At 44.1% G+C, this 12,884-nt stretch overlaps 1 protein-coding gene across 3 annotated transcripts in view; it reads right to left on the bottom strand.

Moving 5' to 3' along the window:
• Positions 1-12,884, bottom strand: part of mcoln1a (mucolipin TRP cation channel 1a) — a 153,834-nt gene extending 140,950 nt beyond the window's left edge. For 2 of the 3 annotated variants that reach the window (XR_009676395.1, XM_061062408.1), the window contains exons 1-4: positions 12,692-12,884; positions 1,822-2,093; positions 758-925; positions 437-593 (exon numbers count right to left, since the gene is read on the bottom strand). Coding sequence is in view for 2 of the 3 variants with exons in the window: in XM_061062408.1 (XP_060918391.1) it covers positions 437-593; positions 758-925; positions 1,822-2,093; positions 12,692-12,722 (628 nt within the window). In the remaining variant the exon portion in view is untranslated. The remainder of the gene's footprint in view (positions 1-436; positions 594-757; positions 926-1,821; positions 2,094-12,691) is intronic. The other variant, XM_061062421.1, reaches the window with a different exon arrangement.

Raw genomic sequence — 12,884 nt, 5'->3', positions numbered from 1 at the left:
GGAAGAGGGATAGAGAGCACGCTTGTATGTGTTGTGTTACGACATTATGTACAAGACTGTGCTCAGGCCCGGTGAGTCCTGGAGCAGTGTAGGTGCAGGCGAGCGGAGGGAATGTGAAGGGGGGATAATCGGGCTTCATCGGGGTACGGGACAACCAAGCCTGGTGTGAGTGCGACCTTAGAAATGAAAAAAGGACGAAGTTAGCGCAGTGGTTAGTGCGCGCTCCCCATGTCTGGAGGCTGTAGTCCTCCAAACGGGCGGCCCAGGTTCGAATTCCGCTCCTTTCCCGTATGTCATTCTCTACTCTCTGTCTCCATGATTTCCGACTCTATCCACTGTCCTATCTCGACATTAAAGGCACAAAAAGCCCCCCAAAAAAAGAGACAAGAACAGGCCGGCAGAAACTCCTTCACGTTTTCCAGAGAAGCCCGTGTACCTGTGAGGACGTGGGGGTCTATGGTGAAGGTGTCGTTAGCTGGGTCGATGCTCCCCTTCTTGTAGTACTGCTGGCAGAGGGAGAGGGCGCTGCCGTTCCACCCGACGCCGTACACGTACGCATATCGTCCCACTGTGGTCTCTGGTAGGGCCAGATACTGGGAAGAGAACGAAGGGAGAAAACACTGGGTTTAAAGACATAAAAAATGACTGACCCTCTGAGCAGTACTTTTAAAATGTGGATTACATGTTGGAGTTTTATCTCGATGTGTGATTGGATGAACCGGTAGAGAAGCTCTCGTGTGTCCCCCTCAGGGCTCACCTGCTCCACAGCGTAGAAGATGTGGTCGTAGACATCGCTCTGCGTATAAACCGCTAAGGAATCGTCCGAGGACTCGTCGTAGTCTTTGAGGAAGAGGTGCTTGAAGGTCATAGTGTTCTCCTCTTTGAAGGTCACCACCACCTGGTTACTGAGGCCGAACAGAACCAGCTGCAGCAGAGAGGAGGAGGAGGAGGAGGAGGAGGAGGAGAGAGGGAGAGGTTGTGGAATCAGACTGCAGGTGTTGTGTTTTATTACTGAAGACTTGTATATCACTCAGAATGTTCTCTGTGTGCTTTGGCACGTCATAAATCACTCACAGCTCACACCTGCCTGCATACAATCCTGAGTCTGAAGTTTATGGAGGTGAGAAAAAGTCTCTCACTCACACCCACTAATGACATAATTCACTAAAGCACTGATGCTTTACAAGACCCCTGAATGCTCTGGATTTGTTTGAGAAGGTAGGTGGTTTTAAGGTCCCCCTCCCCCCCCCCCCACACACAGCCGTTTTGGACGCCCCTCGGTTTGCCAGATATGAGAGCAGTTATCAGGTCAACAGGTGTTGCAGTGATGGAAGCGGGCAAGAGAAGTGGTTCAGATAGAAGTGATTGTACCCGACCTAAAAAGCCTCTGCATGTTTCTAATAAGCTCCACGAGCAGAAACGTGCTCAAACTAGGATCAATATTGGAGATGCTTTTTGAAAAATGGAGAGAGGTTAGAACACAGAAAGGTTTACAGACCCATGCAGAGCTGGATAAACACTGAAGCTTCAGAGTCCACCACATGGTGACCTGAGTGAGCATGGACTCTAGAGAGGAGGGGGGGGGAGACAGCTCTCTACAATGTGTTGAAATTGGACTGCAGTACCCGTTTTAAACACTAGGTAACACAGTATTGCCCCTTTAAGACTTGCTAAACAGGGTCAAAGTGCAAAGTGATCCCCCTCTGTACCGCCTTGAGGCCTGAGCGGACCAACAGCTCCTGTGGTTATTACACTTACTATTGACAAGAACCTCATATAACCCGACATAAATGCTGTAACGTAGCTGTAAATGTGTCGTACCTGAGCGGTGACAATAATGATCTTCAGCAGCTGCAGGACCAGCTTGTACGGCTTGCGACCTTTGGCGTGGTATTTGTCACAGGGGCTCATGAAGAAGTACTTCAGCTTGCGGCGAATGTCCGCCTCGTCCCGCTCCATGCCGACCCAGTGGCCCGACATCGAGGTGAACTGATGGTTGCTGTGGATGCTGTGGTTGTTGCTCTGCTGGTGCTCTCCATGCTCTCCGCTGCCGTCTGTGGAGCCATATCGAGTCACTGGGTAGACACGGCCTCCTCGTTCAGAAAGAGGAACACAAACAGGAAGTACAATTATTTTATGAGTCAACTGATCGAAAATATGTAATCAGCTGGTCAAACTCAGAAACTGACGAATTTATCACACCATTCAGGTCACAGGGCGCTTTTTTTTTTTTTAAACAGCTTGTTCTTGTTGAAATGGTCAAACACACAGAAAAACACTCTCACACACACGTAGCATCACCAAAAACAACAAGCCAACCGGCAGCTAAATCAGATAAAAGGGCATGCCTGATGTTGCCATGGTGATGCTGTCAGATAAGTGCTGAGTCGGGGAATCACCTCGTGGTTCTGCTCTCACTGTGCGAGAGTGTGCAGTCAACCAACGTTTCAAAAATGGCAGAAAATCATCCGAATGTTCGGTAGCCGCTTATCTCGCCGTGATCAAATTAAAACATTTACAACACATGACAAAACCTCTGACAAAAACTAGCGCACAGTAATTGTTAAATCTCGATTATCCTGTCTTCATGACTGTAGGAAGCCAAAATCGCAATGGAAAATTAAACTGGATTCATCGTCCAGCCCTAACCTCAGTGTACAAGCCTCGACGTGCTAAAGACATGCTATCGAGCTGAGATTCGGCCCGACTTCAAAAAATTTGGTATAAATCTGGCTGAGATTGTTCAGAGGATGACCAGCTTAAAGTCTTTATATGTGATTTTTCACACTTAAATAAAATAATAAAATAAATCAAGTATATCCTCTGAAAATAACTCTGTGAGTCATGACTGTCTACAATGGGTGTAACACCCGAGTCCCACTGTCTGTGATGCTTTCAGAGTTTTCAGAGTCCTATCTTCAGTTTGTTTACATCGCCAGGACGGCCGGCTGACTCCTCCCCTCACGTATAAAAGTTGTTTAATTGAGGGACTAGAGAAAAGAAGAATAACATACTGTACTCACTGCTTAACTGTGTTTCTAGATCACGCTCATTTCAGGTAAATTTACATGCAGTGTGAAGATACGAGCATAATAAAGATCGCTAGCATTAGCATGCTAACACAACAATGCAGCGCGAGTTGTTTTGGTTTCATGCTGGTGCTCAAGGGCGACATCTGCTGGATCAAAAATTCACATATAAAGCCTTTAAGTCTTTGCTGTAAAGCAATGCTTCTCACTAGAGATGCACCGATTCCGATGTTTGTTTCATGACTTCCTCTGGTGTAAGACTTCACATCGGCTAGTAACATCGGTTCATGCCACATTATTTGCAGATGAACTACAGGATTTTAAACTTCCTGATTGGCTTCATTTTTCAAGAGCGCAGGTTGCTGATTGTGTTTGACGATGAAAACAGATCAGAGTTTGTTCAAAAAAAAAAAAAAAAACTCTTCTCTGAATCAGTAGTAGTTAGGTGTACTAGATGTTAGCAGTAAATTGATTTGGCACAATAAATAAACATCGGCTACTGACATCGGTTCATGCCACATTGTTTACCTTTCAACAGGTCAATACAGGCCGATACAGACGCTGAACCGATGCATTCCTGCTTCTCACATTATTGATGATATATGCAATAAATAGTGACTCATTAATCACAGAGTTAGAAGTTAATTAGGCTGTTCTTTATAATCACTTGACAGCACAAATAAATACTTTCTAAACTCATGACGTCACCATCAGCCTCAGTTGTACTTTGTTTTTCTGAACATGAGGAACATGGAAATGTTAATTCTCTGTACATGCAGGGAGCAGAATAAATGGAGTAATGTCACGAGGCTGTTCCTCTGAAGAATGATGAATCAAATGTTCATGGTAATTAAGCGATTAGGGCACATTAACCAGAACAAGAGTCTCCATTGTGCAGTCCAACATTTGTGTCTGTAACATTGGGCTCAGAAGGAGAGCGTTAATCACATGAAACGAGCTGCTCTTCCAAAGTGCTGAGACTCAGTCTAGTTGCTCCTTCACAAACGTGACTCCACCTTCAACTCCTCGACACAGACGACTTCCAGCGACTTCATCCTGTCAGCAGTATGAGTCTGTCTGAGCCTGAGGAGTCTGTCTTCAGCTTTTACCTCTCTCTCTTTGTTTGCATTGTGTACATTTCATTTTCCTCTCTGTCCCCTCTGGCACTTTTGGCTGCACATGTGATTCAAACCTTTATACTCCAAAAACTACAAAGACTCATTCTGGTAAGAAAGGGGATTCATGATTGGGAGTTAGTGGCGTTGCAATACCAGAATTTTGAAACCATCTCCAATATCACAGCAAGAAGAATCAAAGTCTAAGCCACCCAATATTTGTGTATTTTCTTGTTTTTCATTGGAAAATAACTGGATTTTCATTGGTGGCGTATGAATGTGTATGAATGGATGAGTTACTTCTGATGGTCTCTTTACATAGCAGCCTCTACCATCAGTGTGTGAATGTGTAGGTGTGACCTGCGGTTTGAAAGCACTTTGAGTAGTCAGAAAACTAGAAAAGAAATATACAAGCTCAAGTCCAGTAGCCTTGGAATTCTATTTTGTTGCCATGGTATCGAACGAAGTTTGGACATTGTTTGATTTGAACTAGCAGCATATTGAAGTGGGCTGCATGGTGGTGCAGAGGTTAGCGCTGTTTCCTCACAGCGAGGAGGTTCCTGGTTTGATTCCCCGTCTGACAGGAGCCTCTCTGTGTGGAGTTTGCATGTTCTCCCCGTGCATGTGTGGGTTCTCGCCGTCTTCCTCCCACAGTCCAAAGACATGCTCCTTAGGTTAACTGCTGACTCTAAATTGCCCGTAGGTGTGAATGTGAGTGTGGCTGGTCATCTGTCTCTATATGTCAGCCCTGTGATTGACAGGTGAACAGTCCAGGGTGTAACCCCCCCTCTCACCCGATGACAGCTGAGATCGACTCCAGTTCCCCCCCCCCTGCGACCCCGAACGGGAATAGCGATAAAGATAATGGATGGATCATATTGAAGTTTAACATTCTGGTATCATGACAACCCTCTATAGCACATTGCAGATTTCCCTCCTTCTATGCAGACCTATGATTTCCCCTCAACCAGTCAAAGTCAAAGGGTCACTCCATCTCTTCAAAGAGTCTTAAGTATTCAATGACAACGCTGTGAGCAGTGAATAGCAAACATGTCACAGACAGAAGCTAACGAGCAGCAGATTCCTGAGACAGTTTGGTAACAGCTGACAAGCCTTAATGTGTGACTAAGGTGTGACTGGGTTTGACGAGAGAAAGCAGGTATGTATGAGATTAGACTAGAGTGTGTCCAACAAGTATTTTGGAGCAGGAGAGAAGAACACCGCTAACTCTTACTTAACCGACAATCTTCATCAGAGTGTGATTAAAAAAAGGCTTATGCTAATGTTACATAATGATCTCTAAACACCTCGACTTCCCTCTGTCACAACGATCGATTACAGAACTCAAACAGTATCTCTCTGGATCTGGACTGGAGGAACCATGAGTCTAGTTCTGCTTGAGTTTCAGCACATGTGTTTGCTAACAGTGTCTCTCTAGAAAATGAAACAAAGAGTACGTCGTGTGATGTTGAATGACTTGGAGGCAGACACATCGGGCTGTAGATGTTCTTTTAAAAGGAAGAATGTGAGACTTTTTGACCCAGTAGATGTCGCCCTTGAGCACCAGCATGAAACCAAAACAAACTGCTGTTTGGCCACGCCTCCTCCATACTGAAGCCTCCGCTCTCCTCCAGAAACACACCTCCAACCCCCCTCTACTCGCGTTCAGACGAAGGAGTCAAGCGCAAGCAGCAGCGGACAAAATTGTCCTTTACTCGAGCTGCAATCACCTGTGTCCTGCATTGTTGTGTTAGCATGCTAATGTTAGCGCTTCAGTTAGCTCGTAGCTTCACAATGCACATGAAGCGACACAGAATGACTGTGATCTAAAGACACTTATTTGACATCCAAATAATCAGTGAGTATGTTCTTCTTCTTCTCTCTAGTTCTTGACTAAAACAGCTTTTATACACAAGGGGAGGAGCCGGCCGTCCCGTCCATGTAAACACGGCTCTGACAACAACACAGCCAGCGGGACTCGAGCTTCTCCCTCATTGTAGACAGTCAGGACTCAGAGACACATTTACACAGGAGAGACTTTATGATTTATTTATGTAGAACATGTCGCACATTCTTCCTTTAATGTTTTATAATTATGTGTATTTATTATATGTGTATGTAAGGCTGCTCGTTGTTTGTCAGAACAGGCTGCTGCCCGTGCTGGCCAGGACTTTTCTTGAAAAATAATTTTTAATCCCAACAAGTTTTTTCATCTGGGTTAAACTGAAAAAATCTAAAATAAACCTGGCCGGCCCACACAGGCTAATTCTGATCTCGTAGGTAAATGTGTCAGGTCAGAAAATGAAGAATTCTGGACAGGTCCGGAAGAATCACATCCCCGTTAAATAGATCCAGATATGCATCCTCAGATGATCTGCTTTCTGTGGATGCATGTGAATCTTTGTGCGCAGCTGTGAACACATCTGAGGATCTTTCTACACATTTACAAACAGTTTTGCACCAATCAGATCTCCACATTGGACCCCACTCCTCTAAAAACCTATCACCTGACAAAGACTATCGCGCTGAAACATTGTGATTATAAACTTTTAGTGAGGTTGAGTTTGGGTGTTGGCTTGTCTTATTTGCTGAATGCATTGTTGCTGGTTTCAGAGCGACAAAATGAAACATCTTATTCTGACATGTCTGAGCCACACAACAGACCAAAGCTGGTCGACAGTAATGAGAGACCAGCCACTTAGTAGCAAAACAACAGATCACAAAGTTATTAGGCGAGGCTTATCGGGCTTAACACGTGTCACATGCTTTTAGCGTGCTTGAACCGACTTCTTTGGAGAAACAAAGAAGAATGGGGTCACTCATTCTGTCCATTCCACTTCCTGTTTACATTCAGGAAATCACTTAAATAGTATTCATGGCAGTTACAGTTCTTCAAAAAGAGAAGAGAGGACGTTTTCACTGCATGCTTCAACATGACGCAGGCAGGAGACAACGAAAAGTCAGAACTGGAATGTGCACGGAAAACAAAGAACTGCTGAGTCAGGACGAAGCCAAGCTCATGAGACCCAATAAGTCAAAGCTTTGCAAAGCTGTCGGCTGGAAATGAGAAGTGAAAGAGGACACAAACACTTAATCTTCTGAGTAGCATTAGTCAGCACTAACTATATATGTTACATGCAGCCCTCTTCTCTCTCTCTCCCTCTCCTCACTCTACCTGCTGCTCACCTACAATTCTACAGTTCATTTAGCAGACGCTTCTATCCAAAGTGACGTGCATCAGAGAGTAAGAACAACACAAGTCAGTCAGTAAGTGCAAATGAACAGCTTTAAGTGTGATCGGACACACGGGTGCTGACAGGAAGTGACCAGAGGCAGAGCTCAACATCGACAGCCATTCTTGAGAGTTCTAATCACCATCAAAAACATCCTGAATTGGGGCGCTGGTGGCGCAGTGGTTAGTGCGTGCGCCCCATGTACGCCCCATGTACGGAGGCTGTCGTCTCAAGCGGGCGGCCCGGGTTCACATCCCACCTGTGGCTTCTTTCCCGCATGTCATTCCTCACTCTCTCTCCCTGATTTCCGACTCTATCCACTGTCCTATCTCTCCATTAAAGGCACAAAAAGCCCAAAAATAAATCTTTAAAAAAACATCCTAAATTATATCATCATCATCACCATTAAGGTCGTAGGTGTTCATAGAGAGCTGGGTCTTTAGCTTTTTCTTAAAGGTGCAAAGCGACTCTGCAGATCAAATGGAGGTAGGTAGTTTGTTCCACGACCGGGGGGCGACAGAGGAGAAGAGTCTTATTAAAAAACTTGGGGCCCTGTTGAGAAGGTTGGATCAGGTTGGAGGGAGTGTAGACCTGGATAAGAGAGTTTAGGTAAAGAGGAGCCGTCTTTGTTGCGGTTAAGTAAACGAGCAGCAGGGTTTTAAATTTGATGCGAGCAGTACCCGAGCACACCTGAGGTCAGCTGGGCACTGGGCAACAATGTGGTGAGATATGCAGTATGCAGGAGCTTGACTGCATCTTTTGTTTGTAAAAAAAAAAACACTATCACTTGAAAAGAAAAAATCCTGCACACTACTCTTGCTAAGTATCACCAGTTTATTAGAAAAATCACAACGTTTCGGCCCCTCTGAAACTTTTTCAAGTGTGGGAACAGAGATGACCTTACTTACTTACACAGGCCATGTGGAGCTCCCTCTGAAGCCATCAGAGGGTTTAAACAACGGTTTGTTCGAGAGCCTGAAGTTTACTCGGCTTGCCGATAATATCTGACGATATTAGCATATCCAGTGACTATCTGTATCGGCCAATTTCATCCCAGATATGCGACATTACTAGATTTATTTACCAGACGAATAGCATTTCAGTTGAGTATCTTTGTAATACACTAACAGAGTGTTAAGCTGTGACGCACGTACATGCACAGTTACATTCCAGTCCAGTGACCATCTTGTCTACGTTGTATCAATCAATCAAACAAATGGTATCTCGAGACCTTACTCATTGTTGTTACAAAAGAAAATGGGATAGGGGGAGATGGGATAAGATGCAGGAAGGATTTCTCCTTTGTATTCCTCGCGTTCCTGTTGTCCACACTTCTTGTCGCTGAGGTGGAGGTCGGAGCAGGCCGTGCATGAATGAGGACGGCGGTGGTTGTGGGACAGCAGAGTTTGATGGTGGAGGCTGGGCGTCAAGGACGTCGGGTGGTAGTAGTGCAACCCGCCGGCCTGGGTCAAGACCTCCTGGGCTTCTAACAATCTGACGCGAGTACTGTTAAATCTTTTCCTCAAGTGTTTGATAACTGCATGTGAGGGATCAACGCAATAAATGTGTATATCTAAACCACTCAATCTCTACAGATCGAACATAGATCTGAGAAAGATATCGGCCGATATATCGGTTTCTGATATTTTTATCCTCAATATCGTTATCAGTATTGGCCCAAAAAGTACCATATCGGTCGGGCCCTACTGTGCACACCACATACTCCAAAAAAACTGTGGTTCAAGCCTCGTGGGGAAATAAAAAAGACAGTTTGGGCCTTTAATATCAAAACATTGCCAGCCCAGCTTAGAGTTTTGAACACCTTTAAAACTGTTATGTAATAGTTTTAATTAGTTTGAACCTGAAGCTGGTAACACCATTCAATAACGCCTCAGGGTTTTGAAAGATTTGTTTTGTTTTGAGCTCAGTACCTGACTCACCTTATGAAATCAGCTGTAACCTGAGTGTCTATGATAACCACATGTGCTTCCCTGATATACCTTGATGGGAACAGCGTTTGAATGAACTTTGCTACAAGCGAGGAAGGCGAGGTCGTCCTAGCCTTGACAGGGGTTGCGTGCCACGGTGAGAGGAATGAAAAACAGCCAAACACTTCACATTTCATTCAGACAATGGGGCAGGAGACGGAGCGCAGGCAATATCTCTGATCAGAGGAGTGTGTCGATCGTCACAGCGGATAGCTATCGGACAAAAACAAAAGTGGGCGCAGGTCGTCGGCCACGCCGCCAGATTTGACACAAGCCGAGTAAATCCGTTAAAACATCTGGCTCTTCTGGTTCAGTGACGCCCGTGAAGAGCTGAGTAACGCACCTTTAGAGCAACAAGTCTGTCAATCAAAATCCTAACTGTAACTGGAAATCTGTCAACAACTCGGTATCAAGGCTGAGATCTGGTCTGTCAGTCCACAGAGAGAGGCCACCCACAGGTTAGGAGTCCAAAACCACAACCTGCACACAAGTTAAAGAAACTTCCTGAACACAAAGTGAGATAAACTGATAATGTTCGGGGTTATTTGAGGTGAGGAGGTGATATCTTCTTTCTACCATGAGCTGAAGTCAACTTATCCTTGCTTGGTTACTTACACCAGTAATTGTAGAGATCAGTGAATATAATTGGGCGTTTGCTGTCCTACTTTTAGGATATGCATCCTGCTGATGTCAGAAAAGGTAAGGAGGTAAATCACTCAAACTTTTCAAATGTTCTCACTAGTGAAAAGTCCCAGTTAAAGGAGATCTATTATGCTGATCCATTTTTAAAGGTCACATATTCTGCAAAATCCACTTCACCATGTTTCTCTAACATGTGTCTAGTCTGTCTACTAACCCCCCAATGATGAGAAAAGTCCAATCTTTTTTCCCTTCATGACATCACAAAGGGCAGTAACCCCTTTGTTTTAGCTACACATCTCTCAACGCTACTCACCAGGTCCCAGATGGACATAACTCATGGTGAAAGTGAGTTTAATAAATCTCCAAGCATGACTGAAATTCAGACTGAATTAACTTTCACTCTTAAATATTAAACCCCCTCACAATACAGAGGAACATTATTAGTATCGAAGCCTTACTTCCCTGAGGACCTTTCCAAATTCTGAAGACTCAATCATGCATGAGAGAGCAGCTTATGAGATGGAGGATTTATCACAATACATGAAAGAGTCTGCAGTCTGCTTTAGTTAGTAGACAGGCTCCTTAAGATCAAGAAAAAAAGCCTCACAGCGTCTTTAACAAGAAGCACAATGTGGAATTATGAAGCCAGAGGCAGTGCTGATGTTAGGTCAGACGTCCAATTTGAAGTTTCAGTTAGTCTACATGTCGGGAAGGCAACTCGCTTAGACAAAGACAACATCGAACATGTTTCTATGGCAACACAACAGATCGTTATTTCTGAAAACGTCAGAAATAACTGGAAAATATTCAAAGCCATGTCATTTAATGTGTTTTGTTCCAACAACAGAACAAAATGACACAATCTCATTTCATACTGCTTTAAAAATTCAATGAAAGCAACCGATTCACATTTACGAAGTGGAAATATAAGTCATTTGTTGGACAAATCATGAGTGTCGTCAGCCATCGGTTTCTGCAAGGCGCCCCCAGAGGCTCATCGGCGCTGGCGGCCTCCATGCTGGATATCTAACGATAGGCTGAGAGCTGGAGCTGAGGCGGGTCTTAAGCCTCCTGACAACTGAAAACTGTCTTTTTAGAATGGGTGTGTATGTGACTTCCGGTGCTTTTGGAGCCAGCCTCTAGTGGACACTTGACGAACTGCAGGGGTTTTGCACTTACTCATTGGCTTCATTTTTCAACACAGGAGGTTGCCGCTTGGCCATGATACAAGAAGGCAAACAAGACCATCAACAACAAGATTGACTATTTCTATATAGTATGTTTAAAAATACTGCTACAGGGTGCAGTAGGTGCCAGGTAAGACGCTTTTTACGAAGCCTTTAACCACATTTTCTGCAGCAAATTATCAACACTAATTGATTTAGTGAACAGTTAAAGAAAGCAGTTTGAGATTGGACAAAATCGTGGCCTTGACCACAGGGGGGCGCCAAAATTGACAGAAACTGCAATTTCTTCAAAGGAACTTTAATATGATTGGTTGATAATTAGAAACAGAGGCAGCGGGGGAATTGTTCTCCGGAGGTAGCAATTTCTCACAGTTGGATTTGGGGTGTTTATCTTAGCTCATTAGCTTGATGCTAACACATAATGGTAATTGCCTTTGACAGGCTAACATGTTTAGCATTGCAGTTGTGGTACTTTTAAGAAACAATCTTTTTTTTAAGCCTCTCTTCGGTCTGTCACGTTACAGTTGTGTCACGGGTCACTCAGTCAGCTAAAGGTCAGGAGTGACGGCTGTGCGTATGTTGTTATAGTAACGGTGCTGTGAACATATAAGAAGGCGTCAGTTGACCAATCACATTAGAGCAGTGGTTCTCATGATCTAGCCTCAGGACCCACCCCCTATAGACCAAAGTATCACGGCCGCCATGTTTCCATGACATCACGCTCAGGGTGGGCGACCTGTCGTTGTTGTCGTGTACTGCTGTTATGTTTCACGATTATGTTTTTGCAATATAGATCAAATGAAAGTGGGATTATTTGTGGCGCCCCTTGAATACCTTTCAGGATAACACCTGTAGTTTTAGTGTGACTGTGTTGATTGGTGACCTTCAGACGAATGTGTCCGCTGTTGTCATGGTTACGACAGATGTTGGAGACAGAAGGTGTCCTAATGAATGTCTCTTTGTTTAGTTCTTCATTACGATGTCTAAAATTACATTTTAAGATATGTCTTAATTTAAAAACGTAACTCTGTCTGTCTTTAACATCTGTTGTAACTATGACAACCACAGAAGCTCATAGTCTCCAGTTAACACGGTCACTCTTTACACCCTAACACCTGCAAAACAGAAGTTTCTTAAAGTCACGACTTGTTGTGAAGTAAAGAGTGTGAAGTCCCACTTAGTCACCAAACATGGTGTCCTAACAGATAACATGACGTCGACAGAGCCGTTAGGGGAAACACACTAATAGATAATAACTACTGTAATCACGGCTAAACAGACAATAACAGCAGACGTGACCGTAATGTCTGAATGTCTCCACAACAAGCTACATCTCAGACAACAACAGGCACCTCTAACAAAAAACTCAACTCCAGAGAGGACAAATTAAAGCGTTTATACAAAGCAAATCAATCTCTTAGCTTCAAAAACCCCAAATTCCTCTCCTTAAGCAGCTGAGTTAAATGTTGAAATTTAAAGTAAAGTGTAGATTTTTACCTGTGGAGTTTTGTTCTTCCGTCTCCGCCATGAAGTTAAAAAACAAATAGCTAAATCATGTAGCTAAACCCTCGCAAAATAAATCTATTTTTATTGTACTTTAATGTCTGTTAAAGAGTCTCACAGCACACAGCTGTGCAACACCAGCCGGGCTCGAGCTGGTCTGCTGCTGTTTGCTTCTGCCCCTCTTCTT

This window comes from Labrus mixtus, chromosome 2, assembly GCF_963584025.1.
Source record: "Labrus mixtus chromosome 2, fLabMix1.1, whole genome shotgun sequence".
Lineage (NCBI taxonomy): Eukaryota > Metazoa > Chordata > Actinopteri > Labriformes > Labridae > Labrus > Labrus mixtus.
The sequence above is the reverse complement of the archived record's forward strand: the minus strand, read 5'-3'. Positions and strand labels throughout refer to the sequence as shown.